The following is a 13,729-nucleotide window of genomic DNA, read 5'->3' as shown; positions in this document are numbered from 1 at the left end:
CCTCCCAGATCTCCAGATGCATTTGAGATATCAAAAAAGTACTCCAGGGTGCTGTTCAGCATGGGGGTGAGTAGAAAATGAAGGCTAATCATGTTTTGGGTGTACTATTCCTTTAAAGGTTTGGAGTGCCCTAGTCAAAGTCTGAGCTTACATCTAATTTAAATGTAGCAACATGGTCTTAAATGGGTTATTTATACCACAAATCATGTCAATCTTGGTTGAATAAAATGGATTTGAACAAGGAGTTGTTCAAAGTTGTTCCACAGAGATGGAAAAGGGTGAGTGGAGGTATCATAACTGTCAGGAGCTGTTTTTGCTTCCTAGGATTAAACAAGATTCTTAAGGTTTAGGGGGAAGTGACCTTTTCTGTGCAACTAAATGTTGTTCTGTTAATGCAAAAAACAAACAACTAAATAATAATTAAAAGGGAAACTAAATCTACAAGTGGGCAAATACTGTACATCTCCTGTATTGTTATGTGTTTTAATGGCAAAGAAGCAAAGCATGTTATAATTATTTTTCCTTATAATCTTATTGGGATCAATAAAAGCAGTCAGTTTGAATCAATTAGTCACAAGAGCAGATTCAGTGTGATTCGCTCTCAATGTGACACACATTAATAGGTAGACGCACGTCCCTTTAAATAATGTACCTTTAAACAAACTTACTAAGCACAACTACATTTCCCAAAGTGCTGCGCGAAAATATGGAATTTCGTCAAATTCAGATCAACCAATCATATAGTCCCACAGGCGAGCGCGTACTTCGAAATGGCGTTTCTTCGCCCAATCAGCTTCTGCTATTTTACGATTTATATGATCTAGCCAACGGGTGCCGTTGTTCTTCACACTGACCAATCAGCGACTGCTGTTATTGCACAGAGGCGTCATCGCTCTCAGCCAATCAGATTGAACGCAGTGTTTAAACGGTGCGAGCGGGCGGTGCTAGCTAACTACAGGGGCAGGTCCAAAAGAGGACGCATGCTTGGATTTGAATTCAGGGAAGCTGCTAGTAGCTTAGAAAGGTATTTTCAGCTACACCAGTTCGATACTTTAAGTATAAGTCTACGTAAAAAAAAACGTATTTTCCATGTTTTAAGGGGCAGTTATTAGATTGGATAACCGCTACATTTAGAAAGCTGCTTTTACATCCACATCCTGCTGCGAAAGAGACCAGTTTACTTGCAATGAAAGCGGGCGGTAAGTAACTATTCTTACCTTTAGCTGTCTTGTTTAACTAAAAATTAAATAAAAAACGCTATTAAAATGTTTAAAGCCTGTATTTGACCTTTGTAGTTGCCGAAAATTCACTGACTTCTCGCTCAAATCCACCTCGATTAGTGATGGATTCCTTCAAGACTTTAAAGAAACCTTAGAGGAAATTGTCAATATAATGAGGGAGCAAATACCTTTACCTTTCAGAAATATGCTTTTTTTTTTTTACTTATGGCAGCTGCAGCAGATTAAAGTTAAAGGTTAAAGTTTACAAAACTAAGTATTAGTTGAACCCAAATTTACTGGAGGTCGGGAGGGAAATTTAGGCGCTCACTTGCGTTGCCTTCTCTGGTCCAACAGCTTAGTTCACCGTCCACAGATTTGACCCGATTGCAATAAATAGACAAAAATATTCAATTTAAATAATGATTTCATCATTCCCTTTAGTTTCATTTGATTAAATACGTTGAAACAGTGTTTCTTGTGTCTAGATAACCTTAAAAGTCCACCTGAAGGTGTTCTTCTTTAATTGGATAACTTTTAGAAGCTATTAATTTTATTATTCTGCAAAAATAGTATGGATTTTTATATATATAAAAAAATCCACATCTACCAACCTAATATTTTTTAGATTTTTTTAAAACTAAAGACTAACATTTCTTTTTATTATTATTTTTTTTATTTACCATAACATCCTAGTTAAGCATACTAACAAAGATCATGTGAAAAATGGCTTCTTTTTTATTTTTTTTGAAAGGTTGAATGAATATATCCTTCAGTAATAACACCATTATGCCACAGTATTTACACATGTTAATAAGTATGAGAAATGGTAAACTATTTCTTATTATGCATTAGTTAAACTTGGAGGGTTTCTATCAGCTTCATTATATTTTAAATTTTAGATGCAGTTTTACATATTCCGATGTTTGCTTTTTTTGGGATATATCGAACCGATCTTAGTATCTAGACAGGATTAGGTCATGTAGTTGTAATAATGTAGTAATAAATATAAGAACTGTTTCAGCTATCCATCTATCTGGTATATTTATAAAATATTTGTGTCAGCATAAATTGGCATCTTTTTTTTTGTGGGTGTAGAGTTTTACGTTGCATTTATATTAAATAGTCAAGTTAGATTCAGATTATTTATACAACAAATGTAACCTTAGTTCTGATCTGTTATCATTAGATTTGTAAATACCTTGTTGGACTACAACATCGTTCATTTTCAATGTCTGTCCACGGTTTGCTAAGACCCTGAAGGAACAGGCTGCAGACCAACTTTGAAGGAAGTTTAAACATCAGTTTAGCATTAAAGTGAGAAATCGTTTGCCAGCTTTGCACTAAAATGTGAAGTGTTTGTTGTTCACATTATGAGGTGAAGTATTTGTTAGACTCTAAATGGAGTATAAGCGGTGATACTTATATTCTATCTTTCTTTATCTTCCAGTTGTCCACTGCCGTTGCTCAAAATGCTACTCTATTCCGGCTCGGAAGCGAGTCCGTAAGCGATCTTCAATCCTAAATCTGCTTTCACTACCGGAGGAAATCCTTCTCTATGTTCTCCAGTGTCTTTCCGTGGAGGACCTCCTGTCTGTCAGAGCGGTGAGTTGAACCACGCCATGCGCCCTGGTGATGCATATTTGACATTTCTTGTTGTTGGGTCTAAAATCCTTTGGTATCTGTTGTAGGTTCATCCTCAGCTACGGGACATTGTTGACAACCACAACAGTGTCTGGGCCAGAGTCAGTTTCAGAGACACGTGGCCATCTCCTAACATTTTATGGCTGTTTGAAAGGTATGGATCTTTATATTAAATGAGAATTTAATATAATTGCTTTTGCATATTGAGTTTTACTTAAGAAGTTCTGTGTTTGTTTGTTTTTTCAGAGCTGCTGAGAAAGGAAACTTTGAAGCTGCTGTGAAACTTGGGATTGCCTATTTGTACAATGAAGGACGTAAGCTCAACCATTTTTCCTCCTACTTTTTTTTTTCTTTCCATTTCTGCATAAAGACGTAGTGGAGGATTTTCACGAATTTTTGAAAAGAGCCGCCCTTCTCCACTTAAAAAAAAATGCACATGCAAAACCCTGTACTCGCTCCCGAGAGCGAATGGTATTTAAACACGTGCAAGAGTGTGCACGAGCCCATTTCTCCTCGAGCATGCTCTGTTTTAAAGTTGCTGTTTGCATCGCTCATACCAGCTAATTTTACAAATGAAGGTTTGCAATTTTTCCACTACGTTAGACTCACCACCAGTAAGTGAAAATGGGGACAAGCACGTAGGCTGGCCTTACGTAAACATATCAACAGAATGATTTAGAATTAGGAGGATCACTTATTTTGATGAACCACCCTGAAAAAGAACATCCTCCACTATACCTTTAAATGTCATTAGTTGGATTTGGTGTCAACAAAGTTGTGATAAAATGATTGCAGCTCTTCCGTCTTGCCTCCTCTTTCCCCAGCTTTGTTAAGTGATGAAGGGCGAGCGGATGTATGTGGTCGAAAAGCCTCCCACTTCTTCAGCTTGGCGGAGAGCCTGCTTTCTCCCAAAGCGGATCCCTTCACTTGGGTTTTCATCCGTCCTCCATGGTCGCCCACTGGCAGCTGCTGCAAGGCCGTGGTGTTCGATCACCTAAAGGCTGAGTGTGAAAGCAACATGGTAAGTTCTGCAGCTGCCAGTTGAGAGGAAATTAGCCGATTATTGGATGACGCTCTAAACGCATAGAGATTGATATACAATTTTTTCTTTGTTTCTGCAGGAGAAGAGGGGCCCTTTGTTACACTGTTTGGCCAGAGTTTTGCTCCTGTTTGAAGTGAGTGAGGGTGTCTTGATTTTCCTGGTTGGTGTGTGCTTGGTTTCTGTTCTTTTCTAAAAAGAATGTAAATGTGCCTTCTGCTGTCACAGGAGTTGTTAGACGAGTCACCAGAAACACAGGCTAAACAACCTCCTTTCTTCTTTTTATGCAACTGTTACTCAAAGCCCCCAGCTGGCTTCTTTTTTTTCTTCTTTTTTTGATAGCGTGACACATCAGGGGCCTTTGTTTGGCCTGAAACAATATGTGTCAGGGACTGTTGTACAGCTGCTCTCTCAGAAGAACAAAAGCTTCATCTCTGAAGACGTGTTATAAACATCTGGATCTATGCTGCCTGTTTTTTAGGGGGAAGACAGGAGATCAGATGCTGTAGCCATGCTGGAGGAGTCATCACAGGCTGGCTGCCTGCAAAGTTCCTACTTGTTGTGGGAGAACAACCGTAGAGCAGCTGTGAGTTCAGTCCCACCTTCACTAGAACCTTGACCCACTGCTATAGTTACACTGTCTTGCAAAAATGTACGTACCAATGCATGTCCAATCTGTCTACTGGGATTTTAGGGAATTTTATGAAATCTATGTAATATAGAAGGGTTTTGGAATGATGGAGTGTATGTAAAGAAAATGGCTAATATTTGTACAATTCAGTCCTATTGTGGAGAAGAAAAAAAACAGTTTAGTTTAAAAACAATATTTGAAATATTAATTAGGGGCTGAGCATTGGTGTGGTTGTGTCGATACGATACGTGTCACATCCGTCCATTTTCCGTCATGCTTATCCCAAGCGGGGTCGCAAGTGGTGCTGGTGCCTATCTCCAGCTGTCTACAGACGAGAGGCGGGGTAAACGTTGGACAGGTCGCCAGTCCATCGCAGGGCAACACAGAGACAAACAGGACGAACAACCATTCACACACTCACACCTAAGGAGAATTTAGAGAAGGCAATTGACCTAACAATATGGCCTAATAATATGTAATAAAAGTAATAATAGATAGTAGATAGTAAAAGGTTCCTTAAAGAAGACTTTTAAAATATTTTTAAAAATTAAAATAAAACTTTTCCACTTGTTTTACCGTTATCGAATAATTACCGGTACTGCTCTAAGTGTGTTTCTCTGTTGGCTCCAGGCATGTTCCAGAATCTCCTTATTCCAGTTACAATTATTTGAATACTAAATTAATTGAGGATTATTTCAATAATCGATTAATCCAATTAATTGTTCCAGCCCTAAATATCACTATATATTGCAATATTTTTAACGGTTATCAAAATTAAATGTGTAGATAAAAATAGCAAGTGCTGTATATGTTCATCAGAACCTATGTTGTTTCTGGTTCAAGTCAATTAAGTAAAATGGCTCCACAAAGCTATCTGCCAGAGTGGCGGTGCAGAGGTAGCCCTTTTTCCCTCATTGTTTTAGGTAAAAAAGTTTTTTTTAATTATTTTTTTTTTTTATTGATATTAGAAAAGGAAAGATCGATATTATATCGGGCAGCTGAAAAAATCACGATATATCGCCAAATCGTTTTTTTTTTTTTTTTTCCACTCCGCTAATATTAATCCAGTTATGTAGCAGATTTGAATCCATCTACTGATGGACTAAAAAAAGGGGCATGGTGACTCTGGGGGAGCTGCAAAGAACCCCCGCTCAGGTAGAGAATCTGCTGACAGGAAATCTGTTAGCTGTTAATTTCATAAATATACACTAAAGTCATAAATTGTCTCAGTTATTTACATAAAATACCAGTTATATCCATTAAAGTTTTTCTTGTATGTTTAATATAACAAAATGCGCAAAAGCCTAATTTCTGCAGAGTAATGCTATTCAAGGCCTTGCTGCATTGGAGCCTTTTGAAGTAAATAAGGGGATAAATGAACTGAAACATGTATGAGATGATAATGTGTGTCTGTTTAAAATGCAGATGTCAGACCCAGGAAGGTATCTTCAGTGTGTGCGAACCCTCAGGGACTATGCTGGCAAAGGATGCTGGGAAGCACAGGTGACTCATAGCCTCTAAATAATGTCATAGTTTGCTTTTGTTGCTCCTTTGTGTGGTGCTACAGATTTTATTTTTCCGAAAACGACAAAAAGACTTTAAAGTGTTTTTTTGTATTTTTTTTTAATGCCCTTTATTTTCTCTTGTAGTTTTATCTTTCAAACTCTCACTGAAGCATTTATCGTAATGAGTCAAAGCGGACCTGACAGATGCTGAGATTTTTTTTATTTTATCTTGGTTTGTTTTTTTCCCCTCTCATTACAGTGAATCATAATAACATGACTCATCTAATTCACTCTTATTTCAGCAGTAAACCCAAACCAGATTGCTGTCATTATGCTGCAGCATAGTTCAACAAGCTGTCAGGATCTCTAAAGCGATTCTCCAACACGTTTTAACATTTGGTCTCCTTTATTCTTCCCAGTTGTCTCTGGCTAAAGTGTGCAGCAGTGGGAATCCGCTGGGGTTGGAGTCCAAAGCCTGCTCAGAGATAGTGGCCCACATTTTCAATCCCTCCAACTTGGTACATCAACAAACAGCTCAGGGGATCCTCAGGCGAGGCATGAAGGACACTATGAGGTAAAGGATTAGAAAAAAAGATCAACTTACACAATTAAAGCTTCCTGTTAGCATGAGACTAGATCCTATTTTCCTTTTCTTGCTGCGTTCCTTTTATTTTGTTCAGTTGTGGTTAAAATAAACTTTTTTACATTTCTGGTAGATTCTCACACAGCTTTAAAATGGTTTAGCTGGATTTCATGTGAGACACAAAGTGCAAAAATATGTTAATGGGTTTAAATTATACATGGTTTATCTGAATTTTTTAGAAATCCATCTTAAAGGTCTTTTTTGGTAAGTCACTATCAGCTTTGTGTATCTAAAGTGGGGCTGCAACTAATGATTATTTTTTAGATCGATTAATCTGTCAATTATTTTTTTCAATTAATCGATTAATAATCGGATAGCAAAAGGTTCCTTAAAGATTTTTTTACAAAAATAAACCAGAGGACACTAAAACTTTTCCACTTGAGAAGTTTTGGATAGAGCATAGACAGGCATCTTAAATGCAAAATGTTAACATAATTTTTTTTTACAAGTGTGGTTTAATTGCTGCTAAAGGTGCTTTGCGCTGTCAGCTAAAGGCAAGTTGTAGAGTCTCTATATTCCATTTAATGATTAATCGATAATTAAATTAGTTGACGATTATTTCAATAATCGATCAATCTGATTAATTGTTTCAACCCTAATCTAGAGGATTAATTGTCGCCCATTTTTGTTCTTATAATAGCCCAGTTTCATTCTGACTGAATAGAGGACATCAGAGTCAGGATTTTCAAGTCTGGTTAGAGTTTCAGACTTTGACTAGGCTATTGAAAAACATGAAATTGTTTAGATCTTAACCGTTCTATTTGAGTTTTGGTTGCATGTTAGGTTTCATTGCGCTGTCATGAGGTCTTAAGCCATCGGGTGCTTCTGACAGGTTTTTTTTATCCATTGTTACTTTGAATGTTGCCCGCTCTATCTTTATGTAAAATCCTGATGGCCATCTTTGTTCCTGCTGCAGACATGCATCCCCACATAATGTTGCAGCCACCACCCCGTTTCCTGTTTCTTATTTTTGTTTGCTGCAAACATTTCACAGTGATGATCTACAATGATTCTGCAATTCCAGAAAAAAGACTGGCGTGTGTAGCGGACGCTGTGGGTCTCTTGGCTTTTTCTCTAAATAATACTCTCATGTGTTTGTGTAGGTAGAGATGAGACAATTAGGAGCATGTTTGTAAAGGGGGTGAATAAAACAACATGCTTTACAAATTTCACAAAGGCTACCACACTTTCACTCAGGTTTTGTAAATATGTTATGACACCTATCAATGAGTCTTTGCCCTTTGTTGAGGCTCACAGTTCAGCAATATGAAGTTTGGGAGCTGCTGTGCTAAAACACGCTCCAGTTCAGATACAAACGACCTCCTCATGCATCCCCTGGGCCATTAGTCTGTCGTCTGGTGGGAGTTGTTTACTTTTTCACCAGAATCCTGATGAGACTGCTTAGGTGATTTCTGTGGATTGAGTTTCAATGCAGGGTTACAGCTGAAACCGAAACCTATCTCCTCGGTTCAGTGTCGGTTTCTGTCTTTTCTAACAAAGATGGCTTCCTTTACTGCTCACAGTATCACCATTAGGCACAATTATGGTTCTTTATAACTTATAGTTCGTCTAAAATGTTTTGCAATTTGTGTTGAAAAAAATGTAGTAACACAAGGCATGCAAAACATTTGTAATATACTATAGTGCCCGTGTTCATTACTGCACAACTGCAGTTCAAGGAAACGTATATTTCTTGTTTATTATTGAACTGACTGACTAGAAGAGGAGAAACACTTGGATTCAGAAGATTTATTTATTTTTTTTCTGTATTCTTGGCCTGTCTCCGCAGATACATCCTGGTGGACTGGCTCGTTGAGGTGACCACCATGAAGGATTTCTCCAGCCAGACGCTGCATGTGACGGTGGGTTGCGTTGACCGATACCTGGCTGTGCGCTCTGTCCCTAAGGCCCGCCTTCAGCTATTAGGAATCGCCTGTATGGTGGTTTGTACACGGTGAGGTCCTTTACATTTCACTCTCATTTTTTTTTTTATTTAGATTGTATTGCCAAGCTTTTTTTTTTTTTTTTAACTGTATATTTGTATTTTCTTTAGATATATTAGCAAAGAAATCCTGACCATACGCGAGGCCGTTTGGCTGACAGACAACACCTACAAATATGAGGACCTGGTGCGAATGATGGGGGAGGTTGTTTCTGTGCTGGAGGGAAAGATAAGGGTGTGTGTCACTCACTATCTAACTGCTGTTCTTTAGTTTACTGTCATGTACTTTTATTTATTTATTTTTTTTATCTTCTGCACTCTCCTTCAGAGCCCCACGCTGCTGGACTATGGGGAGGTCCTGCTGTTTCTGCTCCCCATGGAGAGGCGCTCCACTCACCTGTTCGGCTACATCTGTGAGCTGTCACTGCTCTACTCTGCTCTCGCCGCTCCACCTCCTGCCAAACTGGCCTGTGCTGCTCTGCTCCTCACAAGGGTGCTGCATCACTATGGTAACGCATCCTTTTGCACATGCAAGTAATAAAACGGTGTGAAGTGAAGTTTATGCTTAACTTGAGTTGTCCGCTGCTCTACAGGTCCTGTCTGGCCCGCTTTGTTAAAGGACTACACAGGATTTACCCAGGAGGACCTCGTTCCTCTCTCTGTGCTGCTATACGTCAAGTGGTGAGTGTTTGAGTGCGTGTGTTGATGGGATTAAATCTAATTATCTTGCGCTCCTCTGCTGTTCTCACCAGGGTTTTATTGATGCGTTCAAACTGAGGCAGTTTACATGACGAGCTTATTTTATCATCTTTGTGCCTCGTTTAAAGGACTTTGAACCTTATTCTTCTAGAACTGAGTACTATAATTTAGATATTACTCAGAATTCATTGTCTGTAACTTTCCTGTTATTTTGATTTATGTATTTTTCCAGACTCAAATGTTTGTGGGGAAAGGGTTAGAAGGAAATAAAGGTTTTATTCGCCTTGATTAAGTATAGAGAATCTCAGTGCCCCTCCCCCACCTGTTTCTGTCATAGTTCCTACAATCTTTAAAAGCTTATTTTTCTCAAATGTAAAATAAATAAATTGCAATCACAAAAAAAGCTTATTTTGAAAACCACTGAGCTTATTTCCATTAAAAATCCCTTTGTCAGCTTATGCTGTAAAATTGTTGTTAATATAAGTAAAGATGTTTCTTTTAATCGTAGAATGGATTATATGATCCCCCCTTTCTGTTTTTGGGATATGTACTGATTGCGAAACAGCCTGATTTAAATCCAGATTCTGTAACTAGAAATGGCTTTTTAAAACACTGCTGTCCCGTGACTCAGACATGACTACCACAGAACTGTTCTCCTTTTCTATGAAGAAAGAGAGCAGGAATTGATTAGTTGGACGTCTAGCTGTTTTCAACTTGCCTACATTGATTTTAGAAATGGGAAGCCAAGAAAATATTTGCTCATCGGGGGCAAATGCTGTTAGGTCATTAAAGCAAACCTAAAGCTCGGAGCTGTGGAGTCATAAAGATGGTGAGGCATCTCTGGGTGTGGGTGAGAGACGTGCTTCGGTGTGAATCACTTTGATATGTGAGCGGCGTATCGATGGGCCAATCTACAAATGGACAACTAACAAGATTTGTCTTCAAGAGTTAATTATACTGTTGAAGAAAGCAAAGTGATCCCGGCTTACTTATGTATTTTTTTTCACTCTCTCTGTCCCCCCCCGCGCCCATCTGTCGTCAGTTTCAGTCAAGATGTGCCCAAAGACTATAGGCACGTGTCTCTGACTGGAGTGAAGCAACGCTTTGAAGATGAGGCCTATCAGCAGATCAGCAAAGAAAAGGTTCCCCTTTAAAATCTATTTTTTTCTTGCTCTCTTTTATTGTTTTTCTTAATTTGATTGGTGATTAAAATTTCATTGATCTTTTCCACAAGGTAATGGATTTTAAGGAGCTCTGTCAGATCCTGGAGATTCCTGAAGTTGAGCCCCAGATGGAGCCTCCAAGTCCAACTAGTGGTCAGCCAGCAGACATCTACACCTTCCTGGCCTCTCCATCAAGCACCAGCAAGAGGTGAACAGCTACCAGACCAGCCTCCCATTCTACCAGTCTTTGAAATATTAATTTTAGCTTTCCTACAGTTGTAAGGTTAGGAGGGGGCGTTTTTGTTTTGTGTTTTTTATATTATAATCTCATTTTGTATCACAACTTAAACTTTTGTCTAACTCTTAGATCCTTTTATTGATGAGGAAAAAGAAACATAAATTTAAATAGGGATAGCCTAATTAATTGGGGAAACCTGCATTTATAAGTATTAAATTGTCTATTTGTTTCCCAAACAAGATAAATCCATTATATACCATCATTTAGGAACGCTTTGTTATTTAGCATTATATAATGAGATCTGCCCAGATCAAAGGCACGACTGCAGGGGTGGATAACTTGGACAAATTACTAATACTTGGCAGTTAATATAGATATACCTTTGAAAAATAAAAGGTATTCAGAACTTTAAGCTGCCCTGAGCTGGTTAAACTCAGACCTGGTTTCTTTTCCCTGCAGAGTAAAAAGACCCCACAGCATTATGCAGCCACTGCATGAATACAACCAATGCTTTTACATAGAGTTTAACCCTGTTTACTAATGAGGTGACTTCTTAAATCAAAGACTGCACTGTATTTATTTATTTATTTATGATGGCCCAAATCAAAATGCAAGCCACAATTATTTGCTAACTATTTGAAAAAAATAGTTGCGTTTTGCATCCAGTCAGCTATTGTGTACCATTTTATATAAAAAATCAAAAAATTATTTTAAAATAACAAAAGCCTAATTAGTTTCTCTTAGGGTTGATATAGTATTTTGTTTTTCATTGAATTGAAATTAATTGACAAAATATACAGAAGTGTGAATACTTTTGTGATGAATTGTATGTCCATTGCTGATGGAATATAGATGGGAAAATAAATGATTTCAATTAACAGCAGCAGAAAATGGGGAATTTAATATTATGCATTAAATGTGACCATAGGTGACCATTGTTATTTGTACTGTTAATTACAACAACAATGATGAATCTGTTATTTGCCTGAAGTGGCATCCTGAAAAATAACAACTAGTGATGTTGCTCCTTTAGCGGCTGTCAGCTGCCCTGTGTGCTGTGATAAAATGCCCAGACGGTGTTTTTCTCTGCGCAATCTGCGAGAAGCTCTTATGACTCCTCGTAACCCCCCGCTCTCCTATTCTGTCTGTCCCAAGGAGACGTGATGATGTCACGCAGGCCCACCGAGGCGGCCTTGTGGCCACACCCACGGCAGAGCTGTCCAATCAGGAGGAGATGCTGCTAGGCGACATCCTGGACTGGAGTCTGGACTCTTCCTGCTCCGGTTACGAGGGGGACCGTGAGGAAGACAGCGAGGCTGAGAAAGAAGGAGACAGTGAGTATGAGAATGAGCTCATCCCAAAGTAATATATGGAAATAATCTACTCTATATGCAGAGGTGCAGAATAATGAATCTGTCCTCCTTTCAGTGGCACATGTGTTCACTGGAAATGACTGTATTTTATAGCCTTTTTACACTTTTGTTAATAAAATCCTAATGAAGTGATGACCTTGCAGGGGACTGATACTGTCACCAAAAAAGTTTGGAATTGGCTTTTATGGTTTTTTTTTTTCCCTTTTTCTTTTTTTTTTTTTAATCTGGATTAGTCGGAAATATTTATAGTTGTGATATTTTTCCGCTTTCATCATCTAGAGAGGTAATGATTGACCTTTATTTTTGCTGTGTTCGTCAGTCTATTGATCATTTTGATCTTTCAGCTGCAGATCGATAAACGTTTAATCATTCCGACCCCTCCCTCCGCAGCTTTTTCTGTTCAGCCTCTAGATTCTTTTATTTATTAAGTTTAAGATCAACCTGAAGTTGTAGAACAGAGTTCAACACATCAAGATTCATGTTCTTTTTGTTCATTTATTATTTTTAGAGAACTTACTTCAGATCACAAAAACCTAAACAGGGAAACTCTTTATCACGTCACCAAATTACGACATGTGGCGATAAATATGTTTATTGATATATATATTTAAGTAGACTCTAAAACCAGAGCTGTTTGCTTTAATGTTATAATTTCTACTGTAGATCTTTTTTAAGAAGCTTTCATAAACTCCTGTCTCCAAATAAGTATGACGCGTATAAATGACCCTGAAAACAACTGCAAAGGTTCAAACTCAAAAGCTGATTAAAAATAAATACCAATGAAGGTGTAACCTTTCATGCTGTGTACAAGATTTTTAACCTAACTTAAATTATTTGTTAAAAAAAAAAAAAAAATCTGAATAGATCTGCCCTGATGCCTGATTCAGAATTTACTTAATGTCAGGATCAATACAGATATAAATATTTGATCGGTGCTTCTCTGCCCATCAGAAGCTGGTTACTCAACAGCTTCTGTGAAGAAGTAAAGATAAAAACAATAGAATATTAAAAACAAGGAGACCTTTCATGCCCACTTTGACTACCAGTGATTTTATAATTATATTATAAATAATAAGATAATCTTTGGCTCGTGTTTGGAGCTTGTATGTTCTTTATGTCATAATAGTCCAAGGCTGTCTGAAGTGACCCAAATTCGATTTTTTATTTTGATTTTTTGCCCATATCTGACCTGTATCCGATCTTTTCATGGCAGTCTGAACAACAAAGATACGTTTTTTTTTTTGTTCCAATGCGACCCAGGCCACTTGGCTATGTGGTCCTGAATCCGATACCAATCTGATCTTTTCAAATGCGAACTGTGTCTGAACGGCCAGGTCGCATTCATCCGACCTGAATGTCATTAATACCTGACAAAGGTCACTATATTCTGCTTCTTCCTACGTAAAAGCGGCAAGAAAAACAACAACCATGGCGGACGATGATATGTAGAGCAGTATTTATGTTTAACCATATTGAAAAGATTGTGGTTTTAAGGTTGGGAAAGATCGCTAGATGTGCCCCAGCACTACCATCCATGTTTACTTCCGTAAACACAGAGCGCGCTGGCCTGTGACATCACTGCGTCCTCTACTGCGCAGGCGGGACACTTGCGTTGTATGAATGCAGTTCATACAG

At 38.1% G+C, this 13,729-nt stretch overlaps 1 protein-coding gene across 1 annotated transcript in view; it reads left to right on the top strand.

The window, feature by feature from the left end:
• The first annotated feature begins 970 nt into the window (after positions 1–970).
• The window catches only part of ccnf (cyclin F), a 14,634-nt gene continuing 1,875 nt past the window's right edge, over positions 971–13,729 (top strand). The window contains exons 1-16 of the mRNA XM_015372204.1: positions 971–1,199; positions 2,668–2,822; positions 2,909–3,015; positions 3,108–3,175; positions 3,686–3,882; positions 3,983–4,036; positions 4,382–4,486; positions 5,957–6,034; positions 6,456–6,610; positions 8,469–8,633; positions 8,733–8,856; positions 8,950–9,130; positions 9,215–9,302; positions 10,363–10,462; positions 10,555–10,691; positions 11,877–12,055. Of these exons, the coding sequence (XP_015227690.1) occupies positions 1,187–1,199; positions 2,668–2,822; positions 2,909–3,015; positions 3,108–3,175; positions 3,686–3,882; positions 3,983–4,036; positions 4,382–4,486; positions 5,957–6,034; positions 6,456–6,610; positions 8,469–8,633; positions 8,733–8,856; positions 8,950–9,130; positions 9,215–9,302; positions 10,363–10,462; positions 10,555–10,691; positions 11,877–12,055 (1,906 nt within the window). The 5' untranslated portion in view covers positions 971–1,186. The remainder of the gene's footprint in view (positions 1,200–2,667; positions 2,823–2,908; positions 3,016–3,107; positions 3,176–3,685; positions 3,883–3,982; positions 4,037–4,381; positions 4,487–5,956; positions 6,035–6,455; positions 6,611–8,468; positions 8,634–8,732; positions 8,857–8,949; positions 9,131–9,214; positions 9,303–10,362; positions 10,463–10,554; positions 10,692–11,876; positions 12,056–13,729) is intronic.

The sequence above is a fragment of the Cyprinodon variegatus genome, unplaced genomic scaffold (assembly GCF_000732505.1).
Source record: "Cyprinodon variegatus isolate N-32 unplaced genomic scaffold, C_variegatus-1.0 Scaffold69, whole genome shotgun sequence".
In the NCBI taxonomy this organism is placed as follows: domain Eukaryota; kingdom Metazoa; phylum Chordata; class Actinopteri; order Cyprinodontiformes; family Cyprinodontidae; genus Cyprinodon; species Cyprinodon variegatus.
Note: the sequence above shows the minus strand (reverse complement) of the source record. Positions and strands in the feature narration are given on the sequence as shown.